This window comes from Chenopodium quinoa, unplaced genomic scaffold, assembly GCF_001683475.1.
Source record: "Chenopodium quinoa cultivar QQ74 unplaced genomic scaffold, ASM168347v1, whole genome shotgun sequence".
NCBI lineage: Eukaryota > Viridiplantae > Streptophyta > Magnoliopsida > Caryophyllales > Amaranthaceae > Chenopodium > Chenopodium quinoa.
Genome location: NW_018743381.1, coordinates 201,253 through 214,478, shown reverse-complemented (window position 1 = coordinate 214,478; position 13,226 = coordinate 201,253). Strand labels below are relative to the sequence as shown.

General features: G+C 32.8%; 2 protein-coding genes across 2 annotated transcripts; both read left to right on the top strand.

Annotated features, from left to right (window-relative positions):
- The first annotated feature begins 471 nt into the window (after positions 1-471).
- Positions 472-4,503, top strand: LOC110738213. Its single transcript, XM_021918585.1, has 4 exons — positions 472-868; positions 951-1,085; positions 1,194-1,636; positions 3,822-4,503. Exons 1-4 carry the CDS (start codon positions 764-766, stop codon positions 3,949-3,951), a joined length of 813 nt encoding a protein of 270 aa, XP_021774277.1. The 5' UTR covers positions 472-763; the 3' UTR covers positions 3,952-4,503.
- A 6,543-nt stretch (positions 4,504-11,046) lies between these two features.
- On the top strand, positions 11,047-13,017 carry LOC110738214 (transcription factor bHLH147-like). The gene is made up of 2 exons (XM_021918586.1): positions 11,047-11,436; positions 11,951-13,017. The coding sequence occupies exon 2, from the start codon at positions 12,066-12,068 to the stop codon at positions 12,801-12,803; it is 738 nt and encodes a 245-aa protein (XP_021774278.1). The 5' UTR covers positions 11,047-11,436; positions 11,951-12,065; the 3' UTR covers positions 12,804-13,017.
- The last annotated feature ends 209 nt before the right edge of the window (positions 13,018-13,226 follow it).

Genomic DNA, 13,226 nt, shown 5'->3' with positions numbered 1-13,226 from the left:
TTAAGGTTTTGATTGATTGATATTTCCCTTACAATATGCAATTGTTCACTATTAAAGCAGTTTGTAGCTACAAAATACTCTAGCTTAAAAATTTAATGTATCTAGGTAAGTTACAAAATTACCATTGAAGATGCTCTAATAGGTTGTATAAGCAACCCAATAGCATTGAATTTCATAATATGTAGACCAAAATTCTTAGTTTAGAATAATGTACAAAAACTTATCAGTGCTTATTGAGATAAGAGATTGAATCTATTATTAACAAGACTACAAGATGCCTATAAGATTTTACTTGACTTAAGTTTGAGCAAAAATCTAGTCATGTTGGTTTTTGATAAATTTAACAAGAAACAACTAACAAATTGTCTTGTCCTACTTGTATACAGTATATTCGTTTGCACTATTTCATAAACCAAAAATGGATTCTATAAGTACTTGCAAATTTCTCCAAACTACTCATGGATTCAATGATTCATGGTTATGCACTTCACAGTTTTTGCAGTGGTGAGTTACTGAATGGTAAGTGGACTTCTTTTTATTTGGGCTTTATTGTCTTTAACTCAAAACCCAACCCAATCCAAACCCAAGCCCAATACTCCTAAGCTCGACTCCGTGTATCAGATTTACCATACACCAGCAAATCAGACGTCAACTATTTCTTCAGTCCACTTATATAAACACTTAGATCAACTGATCATCTATTTTCCCAAACAAATTAACAAATTTAATTCAAATTCTCCCGCCATTGAAGTAGAGAAAAAAAATGAAGGAAAATCAAACTCCTCGGAGCAAGGACATCATCCACCGCCGGCCGAAAGAATCTCCTTATTCCAAATCAATCTCCGATCAATCAAAGAAGCATCAAAAAGTAACAATTTCTAACCCTAATTTTTATTTTTTCCTTCTGCATGTTCATCATTTTGATTTCATTTTCTGGAAAAATCGATTAGATTACAAAGAAGAGCTTGAATGCTGAATTCGCTTCAGTTTCCGAAGATTTTTCGGCTGAATCAGTGCAGGAACCACTCAATTTATCGGTCATTTCTGAAAATTTGTGCGAAGAGAATTTAATTGGAGAATCTGAGGTAAAATTCGTTTCTCAACTTTTCAAAATTCCGACGAAAATTATCGATTAAATAATCGGCAAAATCGCTGAAAAATTTCGTTTTGTTTTCGTGTTTTTCGCTTCACAGAGCCTTCTGAGTTCAATTGGAGCAGAAAATCAGTCAATCATTACATCAGAGGAAGCATTTACACCAGTTTCGAAGATCTCAACAGTTTACGATGAATCAGTCAATTCCTCAATTGATTGCAGCAATGTAGTTGGATCAAACAGTTCCGTCGAGGTGGATTTGGTTGTGAATCTTCTGAAGCAAGCTAGAAGTCAAGTTTCCAGCTCCAGTGATGTTTCCGATACATCAAAGAAGCTTCTGGATGCATTGGTTGAGGCCTCTGTGAGAGACTTGAGTGTTTTGCCTGACGAAGGAGACATAATTGGTGCAGTTCTATCTAAACGAGTTGGAATTGTTGCGGTTTGTTTTATGGTTTGGTTGATCTCTGTGGCTATTATGTTCTTTTTTTCGCTGTTCCGGAACTCGAAGCTCCTCTTCTTTCAATCCTCAACCTACCTGAGCAGGTAACTCTAAATTTTAGTGATATGTGCTTTATTTTATACTGGTACATGTTTCAGTCGTATATTATTGTTGTTATAGTAAGGTTTGGAAGTATATGCTACAAGGCAAGAGTTATGGAAGTACATATTATTTAGTATATACTATTATGGTGCTTGTTAATTAGTGGCAAGCTGGTTATTAACTCAATTTTGAAACCGCGTAACCATATATTTGTTGCTTGCATTTAGATGATGCATTATGTGAACTGTTCAATGTCGTTAAGCTATTCATCAAGATATGATTTGAAAGTTATTTTTGCTGTAAAATCATACCTGTTTGAAAAGTGGAACTTAAGGCTAAAGTGGCAACCATTGTACCATATGCTCTACATGAAGCAGATGTATGCGTCTTGCACATTATAAGAGCTTCTGTATCACTGTATTGTTAATCAATGACTTATTCTTTGATGGTCCAATTGCAAATGACTGCTGTACAATTTTTTTTGAAGTCAGTTATCCCCAACCTAAAGGCTAAATGGATGGTATATTTTAATACTTCCCTAAATGTTCGAGAAACCACATTCCACCCAGCTAAATATATGTAGTTATGCTAAAGATTGCTAGATTTGCTACACATGTTTAATGTCAGGGACGAATAAGCTAAATGTATGTGTTATCTAAAGCTTATATCTGTCACTTGATCAGTGGACTAATCGATCAAAATCCTCCTATATTGAACTCTGTAAATCTTGCTAAATTCTTGTAAGTCTAACTTTTAACACTAATGGTACTTTCATAAACATATCTGGTCCACAACAACCTTTGTTTTAGTTAATCAGGAGCAGTCTCTTGAGACATCATTGTTTACGAGCTTCCTAAACAGTATATATAAGAACATGTCTGGTCCATTTGTGTTAGAAATTAACCCAAAAGTTAGTGCTGAGGCTTACACATGAAGTGCTGGAAAATTATGCTCTGTCTGTGTACCTGTCTGTAATCAATGTTGGAGTCTCTTAATCTATTCATCAAATCACATTCTAGATTTCTACTTAGTGAATGCCACACATAGAAAACACAGTACACCTAGCTCTGGTAATTACTGCTCTTACACTCTTTTCTGCTGCCTTTTGTGGCAACAGATGCTATTTCAGTGTCAAATCCATGAGGTTTTGAAACCTTAGATGACTATTTATGTATTGACTCTTGCACATGTAGCTGAAGTTTGGAAAATCTGAAAACAAGCAAAACATTAGTTTGACATGAATCTTTATTGGTAGTCAATATTACCACTATGGTGCCGATATTCCAACTGTCATCCGAATATCAGATTAATTATAGATGGTGTATAGGATGAGGATGCTTTTGCCTTTTACTATGTGATTTACATGAGCTGGGTAAATGTACAAGGTGATTGTGATGTTTCTAAATATAAGGTAATCCACCGAGATTCTCATGAGCATGTCTTGAGCTATGTGGCATGGTCTTATCTGTCAACATTAATACCAAATCATACAGTTTCCCCATTTGGGAAACATGATAAACCTGATGAAGCTATATCTGTTACTGTATGCTGGAGCAATTATGTGCCGAAGTGCATTATCACTGAGATTTAAACTATATACGGAGTACATTAGTAGTCTTTCAACCTGGTCACTAGTATGCATAGTGCTATCGCCTAAGTTATTAAAAGATGATCTAAATTATGTTTCATCATTTGAAATGGATGTTTGATTTTTCTTAATTTTAACTTATTGGTTCATTTATATAAGGCCCCCCCCCCCCTCATATTTTGAGCAATTTAATCTTCTGTTTCCCATTTTAATCCTTGTGTAAGATACCTAGTTAGTACCAACTCAAACTAGGGGAATACTCCCTTTGTGAACATATATTATCCTTTTCTATCGTGTATCTACTCCTGACAAAAGTTTATTGTGAATAACCAAAAAGTTGAACTGTAATGGTGAACAATAAGCTGGTTATTGTGATAGTTGTTTGATTAATTTCTTTTAATAAATATGATTCTAATAAAACAGAGTTCTAAAGCATACTTCGTAAGATTTAAGTAGTTCAATGGATGATCATCTGGTAAAATGATATTGCAATTTGATACCAAAAATTAGTGCAAAATACATGGTAGGCTGTAGTTGTAAGTTGTATCAAATATGAAAATAATGCCTACTAAGTACTGACTATAAGTCATATGATGCAGATCCTGGAGTAAATTCAACTTTTGGTCCACTTTTTTGAACAATGAGTTGGGACAGGTTTGCTTCACATTCGCTTTTGAAGTGTTAGATGAACAAGCTGTGCTTTCTCTGCAAATTTACCTGGAGGATTAGTGTAACTAAATCTGCAATACCACCTTTTACACAAGATCGTCGAAGTTGTCATCTTGTCTAGAGGTAATTCTTCTTTTACACTGGCTCTTACGAGCTGATGCAGTTTCTTAATCTATGTTGAACTATGGCTCATAGGTTGTTACTTCATTCCTCAAATAGTCAAATTACTCCTCTTTGTTTCCATAACATAATCAACTACATAGAGAAAATATGACACTCAATGTGATGTCACTAGCTCTAAATATGATGCAGATTATATGCTGATTAATTAGCAGCAATGTTAGGTACAGTAATACATACTATTATAGTGGAGCTAACATGATTAAGCTCCTTAGTCAAAAGCTATTGTTGAATTTCATTGTACAAACCTTGATGCTCAAGTTTTACTCTGTGGTAGGCTGGTAGACCTTTTCACTGTGTGTAATCATAATTAGCATATATTAACAAATCTAAACAGGATTTAAAAGTCAAATTACTAAGATTATATAATTAGCTGATTTGGCTTCGTGCTATTATAGGAATATTCAAGTGTGTGAAGTTCTATATTAGCATTAACACACTATTGTGCTTCTTTCAACTAGTCTATGGTAGTTGTGTTAAGTTGCTTCTTTCTTCAAATGCAACAGATAAGCTGAGAAAATGTCATTTCTTCACTAAGCTACAAGTAGTAGTGTGTTTTTTTTGGAATTAGTTCAAGTTAGGATTAGTTTTATCTAGGTAAATAAAGTAGACGAGATTTGACCTTTGGTCTTAGATACCTCTTGTGTTCTTGGAGCTACCTGCAAACTCTATCTGAAATTATTAGCTTCAACCTGAATTTGTTAGGCGAGGATTAATTGTGCAACCTTTTAGTTTATTAAGATAGAAGGTTTACATCCTTCCACTTCCTTGTACTAGTAGTAGTATGACTTTTGATGTGTTTTACAAGATGATTTGTTGTAAGTAGATGTTTATCGTAAATTCGTAATCATTTTCATTTGAAACTATATTTGTTGTTACTCCTGTGAAAGCATCTTTCTTATATCGTTTCATCAGTTTCTGTTTAGCATCTAGGGCTGAGCAACCCCCACCTCAAAATTAATGGAAAAAACATTATTATGTTATTTAGCAATCATTTTTCTAATGCACTATGAGTCTATGATACTTGGATTTGAAAACTATTTGTTTAAGTCTATTGTCTTTTCCTAAAGTCTACGATGAGAAAGTATATATTGCTTAAGACAATAATAGATGCCTCTGCAATTTAATTTGCCGTGAGAAATTCTCTTCAACGTATAGATTAGCCAAGATTTATGATCCAATTAATTGTTGGTTTAGATCTAGTAAAAAATCATATAATTATGAATAGCACTTGAATGCTTAACAGTGGCTTAATCAAGTTTTAATAATACTTGTCCCTTTTTTACCGGATTAAGGTAGATAATTAAAAAGCAGATATAGATGGTAATCAAAAATAGTAAATGTATTAAATCTATTCGTGATTTATATAGAGATTGTTACTGTCATTAACTATGGTTGTGGTTGATAATCTTAATATCTTCAAATATCAATTTATTTTTTTTCTCCAAAATAATTTTTATCATCCATAGTTCCATACCACTATAAGGAGCATTGTATGGTAACAATTTGTTTTTCTACACTACAGAGTAATATCTGTGTACCGGGTTATTTTTTTACTCTTTTTTTTTTTTTTTTTTTTTGAAAACAGGTTATTTTTTACTCTTAAGCCTTGAGTCCTTGACTTACTTATTCAATACTGCAATGTTTCAAAAAAAAAAAAAAAAACTTATTCAATACTGCAATAATACAGAGTTGAACTTAGCCAATATGTGATCTCAATAACCTCAAAATTATTCTGAATATAGAAGTAAGAACTTTATACGTATACTGCAGTTACGTTTAACTGTAAAAAGCAGGGGTTACTATTCTAATGTTTTGGTTACGGTGCAAAATCATAAGGTGTAAAGGCTGTTTAGCTATCAATAACTGATGCAGCTATGACTGCATCCCATGCCTTTTGTTGGTGATGGTTTATGGTTCACACAAATCTTTTTCATTCATTTTCGTTGGTGATTGTGCTCCAAAGGTGTCTCATACAAGGGGGGCAATCATTTTTGCCAACCTCATAAATCATAATATCTCTCATTTCTCTTTGGTCAGGTTTTTTATTTAAAATTTGAAAGAATAAAAAAAATCTAACATGGTACTTGTATAAATTTACATATTTATCCATTACTAGACCATATACTCTAGTTACAATTTTAAGGGTGTTGTAGTCTTTATATAGGATATGTAATCTTTTATCTTGGTGTTGGGTCATTGAGTTATTAAGTAATGACTAATGAGAGAATAGTTAATTACTTATCGAACTAATAAGCATTGAGAGAATATTAGAGTAATAAGACGATTCATTCGAATTCTGTGTATAATTAATAAGAGAATATAAAAAATATTACATATTTGACCTTACGAAAGTAGGTAACTTAGTTGCATACGGAGTATAAGGTTATGTTTGTTTGTTTGTTTTTTTTTTTACTTTGATTTAATTTTATTTAATTGTAAGTTTAATAAATTGTCATGCTTTAATCTCCTGGTGTACTGGCATCCACTGATCTTATGATACTAAATTTATGGATTAGGTTCATGATTAAGATAAAGTTTGCAATCTCCTATTTGTAGCCTAATCATCATTCTTGCCAGTATTAATTAATCAATTAAAAAGTATCTCTGTTGGAAGTTGTCAAATGTATTTGTCCATTACCCCTTGGAGTTATATATGGCTGCGACTTGGCTCATGCATCGAGCTCCAAATTGTCTACTTACGGCTACTAGTAGTAGTGGCTATATGCCAAATTGTATTGGTGCTATACTCTACTCTATTACGCATCATAAGTTCCGCCATCTACCAAAAACCATAATACACCAAGCCACCCACTTACCACCTATTTACATGTTCACTTTAAAAAAAAATACGAAGTACTAATAATTTTTCACAGTTTTATAACCTGAAGGAAAAATGATGACAAAAAAAATACAGTAATTATTATATACCTTAAAGGCGGTGTTTTACAATAAAATATCATTGAATAAATTTTAGAAATTGATTTGTACTTATATTTAACTGTGTTAGACCATTGAACTGCACAGAAGAGTATAATTAATCTCCTGCATTATTTACAGTACTGCTTAATTGTTGATTTTGGTGACCATAGATACTTGTTTCAACAGTAAAGCGCCTACAATTTTGCTCCCCCCTCCCCACACACTATGCAACCACAATAATTTACCATCTTTAATAATAATAAGTTATTAAACTAATTGTTCTCATACCAAGTAAATTTTGTTACTTTTTACAATTAGATGATTAAAAGTATCTATGATTAAAGTTGTGTATTGACAAGATATATACATATTATGCTATGTAAGGCTATATTCAAGTATATTTTTCCTTATACGTTGATATATAAAAAAAAAAAAAAAAAAAAAAAATTGGTGATCAAGCGAAGTTTGTAATATACAAGAGTTGACGTTGATTGAATTGTTGAGAGTTAATTAGTTGGTAGCTATTTCAACTCCTGTAACATTGATGGTAAGATTAATATGAATTTTTATGAATGTACTATCTTTAGAATGTGTTAAGAATAAATTGAAATTGAGTTAGTTAAAAATTTCACCAGTTATTAAAATAGTATAATAGCATACCCTGTAATAATCGTAGTATATTTTTTTTTGAAAACATAATAATCGTGGTATATAATTAAAAGTGTTGAATAATTCTTGAAAATTCAATAATATTGTAATACATCATCTAATTTTTAAGATAGTGCTTGTTTTCTCCCCAAAAAATGAAATTGTTCTAACAACTAGCCTGCCCTTCCATTAATAAAACCTAAATACTTAACAATAAGTGAAGGAGCAGCTGGCGTGATTTATGTAGATAATTAAACTTTCCAGAGTGTTGATTCAATTATTAATTAAGTCCACAAAAAACTAATCTTTGATGTGGTGCATACAATTAGAACAAACCACCACTTAAAAAAGAGAATAATACCTAGCTAGTGATTATGTAAACAATGTTATTATTTGGAGCACATCTTTAAAGAAAAAGTTTTTTCTAGGGAAACAAGTCACATGGAAAAACCTTTTGTTTTATCATTCCTTTTCTCCACTGTAAAAACCTCAACAATCATTGCATGAGACTTAAAGATACGACATTGAAATTGAATTTTGAATAGAATGTTTGGACCGCATTTGTGTGTTAATTATGATTGGTGATTTGCTTAGTTAAACGTTAAGATAAACTTCATCAATTGTGACTAATTTTGTTTTTAAATTTTAATAGAGTGATCGTTATCGGATTCCCTTGAAAATTTTTTTTTTACTCATATGTTATAAGAGAAAAGAATAATTATGGATATTTAAAAGTGTTAAAAATTAATTGTAAAATTAAAAAAGCATAAATTTTATCTTTGTTAGATACAACTATACAAGTACTTTGTAGGAACTTGGGTTAATTTAATTTGATGTTCTTTATAGATGTCGGATGACTATATTGATGAATGAATATTTCATTTTAAAAACTAGGATATTATTGAAGGCTTGACTTTTGTGATTAAGATTTATGACTTAATTCTTCACAGGGGGTGGCTCAATGAAATCATTTATGGTTAGGGTTCACATACTAGATAATGGTGTGTAAGAAAATTAAGATTACACAATCTAACTTGTATGGTAATTTGGTAAACATATGCAACTTAGGGTCTGTTCTTTTACGTTGAAATTCAGTTCAGTTCAGCTCAGTTTAGTTCAGTTCAGTTCAGCTTAATTCAATTCAGTTCAGTTCAACTCCTAATTTCCTTCTCTTATAAAATATTTATTTCAATTCAGTTCAGCTGAGTTCAGTCATTGAGAACAGACCCTTAAACCATAATAATACTCAAAGTACGAAATTGTGGGAAGTTTTTTTTTTTTTTTATTTATTTTTTTTATGACTTTATGTAATTGAAAGTTTGAAACCTATTTGAGAAGTATACTTTTTTTATTCAATTGAAGAATATTTTGGATTTCCTTATAAATTAAACAATGGCATATAGTAAAAACAAAATTTTTAGGATACATTAATTCTATTTTCAATCAAATCATTACAATCCAAACAACTTGTTTTCATCTCCCATTTACTAGAGTAGATGGTATTCCGTATTACCATAGGAGTCCTTTTATTTAGGTGAACTGTGAGTCTGTGACATGTAGGAGTCTTTTCCAAATGGTTACCATGCGAACCAGCTACTGACACGAAATATAGCATCAATTTCCTTTCTTATCAAATACACACACATATGAAGAGTATTTATGCACAATAGCCCCCTGATTTGAAGATTATAATTAGCATTAGCAATTATTTATGATTTGTTTGAAGATAATGAAGATGAAATAAAGGTGGTTTAGCACTTGTCATCATCATTTCAAACTTTTCTCTAATCTGGTCATTTTAACAAGACATGCCTTCCAAGTTAAGAAGATAATTAAATTATTGAATTTTAATTAGTAACACTGTTTAATTGATGGGTTTCACCAAAGATCCACCAAGATATTAGTAATATAGAATTTTGCTTAATGAGGATAGTTTTGCTTCTGTAAGCAACAAGTTTTCTAGAACAAAGCCAACAAGATGATATATGCGACATACATTCTATCTTCTTGTAATTTTTATTAACGATCTTAACCTTAATATACGATTAAATAAATACGAATATTTGTACTTTGGCTGAACAATCGTGTGATTTGTGTCAAATGTCAATGGTGGAATAGTACTTAAGGATGCAATACAAACTTAATCATCTAAGTCTCTCCCTCATACTTCCTATTACATAGCCCTTATTGGCCAAATTTGTTTTGGTGTTTAGAGAGCAATAAGGGCGGATGATGAGAATTGATCCCATTATCACTTGAAATCGGAAGGAGAACTCAGGAACGCTTGAATCTACTCCCTCTCATTTATAAGTTAGTTTGTTCCCAATAATTAATCGTGTCCCATTAAATGACATTGTAAAAAAAAGTTATGGTATTACGTGTTAGTGACCGACGCAAAACAAACAGCCCAACCCCACGGAATGCGTATGCATGCGCATATGGTCCGTCTTGGTGCTTGCCACAGAGTAAGGGATGGTTATGGCTAGGGAAAGCAATGATGTAACGGGGGCAGGCAACTGGCAACGGTGAGGTGAAAAGGGGAGTGTGTGTGACGGGGCTTGCGTTGTCGGGGTGGTGATGATGTGGCCACGTGAAAGGGGTGGGGAAAAGGATGAGATGATAGTGTTGTTAGTTTGTTAATGGGGTGTGTCATGTGTGTGTTTAAAGGGTCACTACTCACTAGTGACTCTCGCTAAATCATACGTCCACTGTTCTATGTTCCATATTTGGTTAAATTGTTTGTTTTATGTGAGGGGTTGATATGGTGGAAGAACGATGTCAATTTTAGGGGTTGTTTGGTTGACAAATAAAAACATGGGAAGTTGGAAATCCTAAGAATTGAAATTTTTTGAAGTTGTTTAGTTGACAAATTCATGGGAAGTAGAAATTCCCATGGGAATTTCCACTTCCCTTAGTTAACCAAACACTTTTTAAAATTTCCTAGAAAGTTCAATTTCATGGGAAATCAGTTTTCCAAAAAATTTGCAATTCCTACATTTAACCAAACGAGCCCTTAAATTTGGAAACGAGTTACCGAGTATTTTGCAGATAACTCATATTATAGCTTTCATTCCAATCAACCTATATTCAATTTTGACTTGCTTGAAATTATGTGAACTTAATTACTTGAATAATTCAAAATGATATTAGGAGAAAACATCAAATTAAGTACATTTTTCCATTAAATTAAAAGTATTTTTTATTAGGGTATTCATAAATAACATCACATTGAACTATGGGTTTGTTCTCATATGATTATTTTTTTTTTAGGAAAATATGATTATTTTTAGTTTAGTTCAGTTCAGCTTTAATAAGTTCAGTTCAGTCTAGCCTTCTAATTTCCTTCTCTTATATAATATTCATTTCAATTCAATTCAGTTCAGCTCAGCTTTAATTAGTTCAGTTCAGTTCACCTAAGTTCAGTTAATGAGAACAGAGCTTTATAGGTTCCTGTGTTATAAAATCAAGAAATAGAGAAAAAAAAATTAAAAAAAAAAATCAAAACGACACCGAAAACAGTAAAGCTTGATTGTGAAATAGAAGAAACGACGCGTGCTTTTCCAACTCCACCACATTTTAATTTATTTATCTCCTTTTCCTTTTCTTCTTCCCCCACTCTTTCGCTTTTATTAGCCTTCTCCTTTCTCCCGCACATGCAATTCTCTCTTTCTGTCTCTCTCTCTCTCTAACTTCACTTTCTCTCTCCTCCTCTTCATACTCCTAAACGGTTGTTCACTTGTCGTTTTATTTTTTGTTCGCCATTTTCTCTCTCTCTCCTCCTTCATCAACATTAAGGTAATTTCATTCTCTTCATTTCTTAATTTTTTAAAATTTTGCAGTAGTTATTGTTGCTATGATTTTCGAATTTTGGATGATTTTTCATCAGTTTAACAATAGTTTTTGACGATTGATTTTTTTCCTTTTTTTTTTAAATGATAATTTGTGATTATTCTGTGACGATTTTCAGAATACGTGAGTGATTTTCGCTTTCAGTTGACAAATTTTCGTTAAAATCACATTTTATCGATATCTTTTCGTAGAAAAAATTTCATTATATGCCCTGTTTTCTGGAATTTTTGATGATTTTCGACGATTATTTCAACTTGTTCATCATCTTTAACGTTTTAAGCTGAATTTGTCTGTAAATTTCGTTTTATCAGGCGTTTAATTTATCATAATTTTTTTTTTTTAATCGAGAAATTTGATTCTAGAGAAATCAGTAGAATCTCACCTAAAAGAATATCCCTGAGATAAGCCTTTTGTGAATCTAATCATCTCTGTTATTCTCTCTCTTTTTTATTTTCTGCAGATTTGATCATCAAAGCTGAATTAACCGTCAGAAAAAACTTTTGATCATCCGCAACATCCTCGAATTTCTATTGGTTGATCGAAGAGAGAGAAAAAGTTCTCCAAAAAAAATAATAATGGAATCATCACCATCAGTAGTAGCAAATCCCGTCGCAAGCAGCTCAAACAGAGCAAGAGAATCAAGGCGTCGGAAAAAGAAGATGAAAATTTCTCAACAACAATCATCTTCACAATCTCTCTCTTCTACAAACCCTAACAATGGCGACATTCAAACATTTTCCTGGAAATCCGAAAAAACTCAACAAATATACTCAACTAAGCTTCTTCAAGCTCTCCGTCAAGTTCGAATCTCACCGTCAACGTCATCGTCAGCGTCATCAACACCGTCTTCGGCGGCTACGCCACGACCAAGCCGGATTGTTCGAGAAGCCGCCGACAAAGCCTTAGCAGTGGCGGCGCGTGGGCGAACGCGTTGGAGCCGAGCCATATTGAAGAGCCGATTTCGGCTTAGCTTCCTACACAAGAAGCTTCACAAACGGCAGCGTGTTACGGGAACCGGGGTTAACCGGTCACCGCCACAGAGGAAGCCGAGGATAGAGATATTGAAGCTGAAGGGAAAAGGTAACCGGTTACCGGATGTTCAAAGGAAGGTGAAGACTCTTGGTAGGTTGGTTCCCGGTTGCCAGAAAGAGCCACTTCCGGTGATTCTAGAAGAAGCGACGGATTATATACCGGCGCTTGAGATGCAGATTCGTGCGATGAGAGAGATTCTGTCTCGGCTTAGCACCGGTAATAGGGATGGTGAAGGGTCAAGTTCCGAACCCGCGGTCGCGCCGGAAACGGGTTCGGTTTAGTTTCGTTATTGTTATTGTTATTATTATTGTTATTATTATGTATAAAAATCTTTGTTTGATTTATAGGGTAGTGATGTTTTTAATTTGTTATTCACCAAGAAAAATGGTAATTACAGATTATCCTGTTTGTTTTTATTTATCCATATGGGAGGTAGAAAGAAAACATTTGGTGGTAAATAATCTAACATCACATTTTCGGAATGTGGATTTTATATTTGGTGTGATTAAATTCTGTTATTTTTACTTGCGGTTGTAATGTCCTTGTTGAATGAGTGATGACAATGTGGATTGTGGAAAGTTGGTAAAATGGATGGAGTCGATGTGTGAATTTTGTGCAAGTATTATCCATTATATATACCGTAATCTTTCACGTGTTAGTTAAATTGGCATAGCAGAAAGTTGGAAAGTTTGTAAATGGATAGA

Excerpts from the sequence above, each read along its gene's own strand:
- LOC110738213 (XM_021918585.1), top strand. The coding sequence starts at position 764 with ATGAAGGAAAATCAAACTCCTCGGAGCAAGGACATCATCCACCGCCGG. Across the intron at positions 869-950 it reads AATCAAAGAAGCATCAAAAA|ATTACAAAGAAGAGCTTGAA; the intron begins GTAACAATTTCT and ends AAAATCGATTAG. Across the intron at positions 1,086-1,193 it reads ATTTAATTGGAGAATCTGAG|AGCCTTCTGAGTTCAATTGG; the intron begins GTAAAATTCGTT and ends TTCGCTTCACAG.
- LOC110738214 (XM_021918586.1), top strand. The coding sequence starts at position 12,066 with ATGGAATCATCACCATCAGTAGTAGCAAATCCCGTCGCAAGCAGCTCA.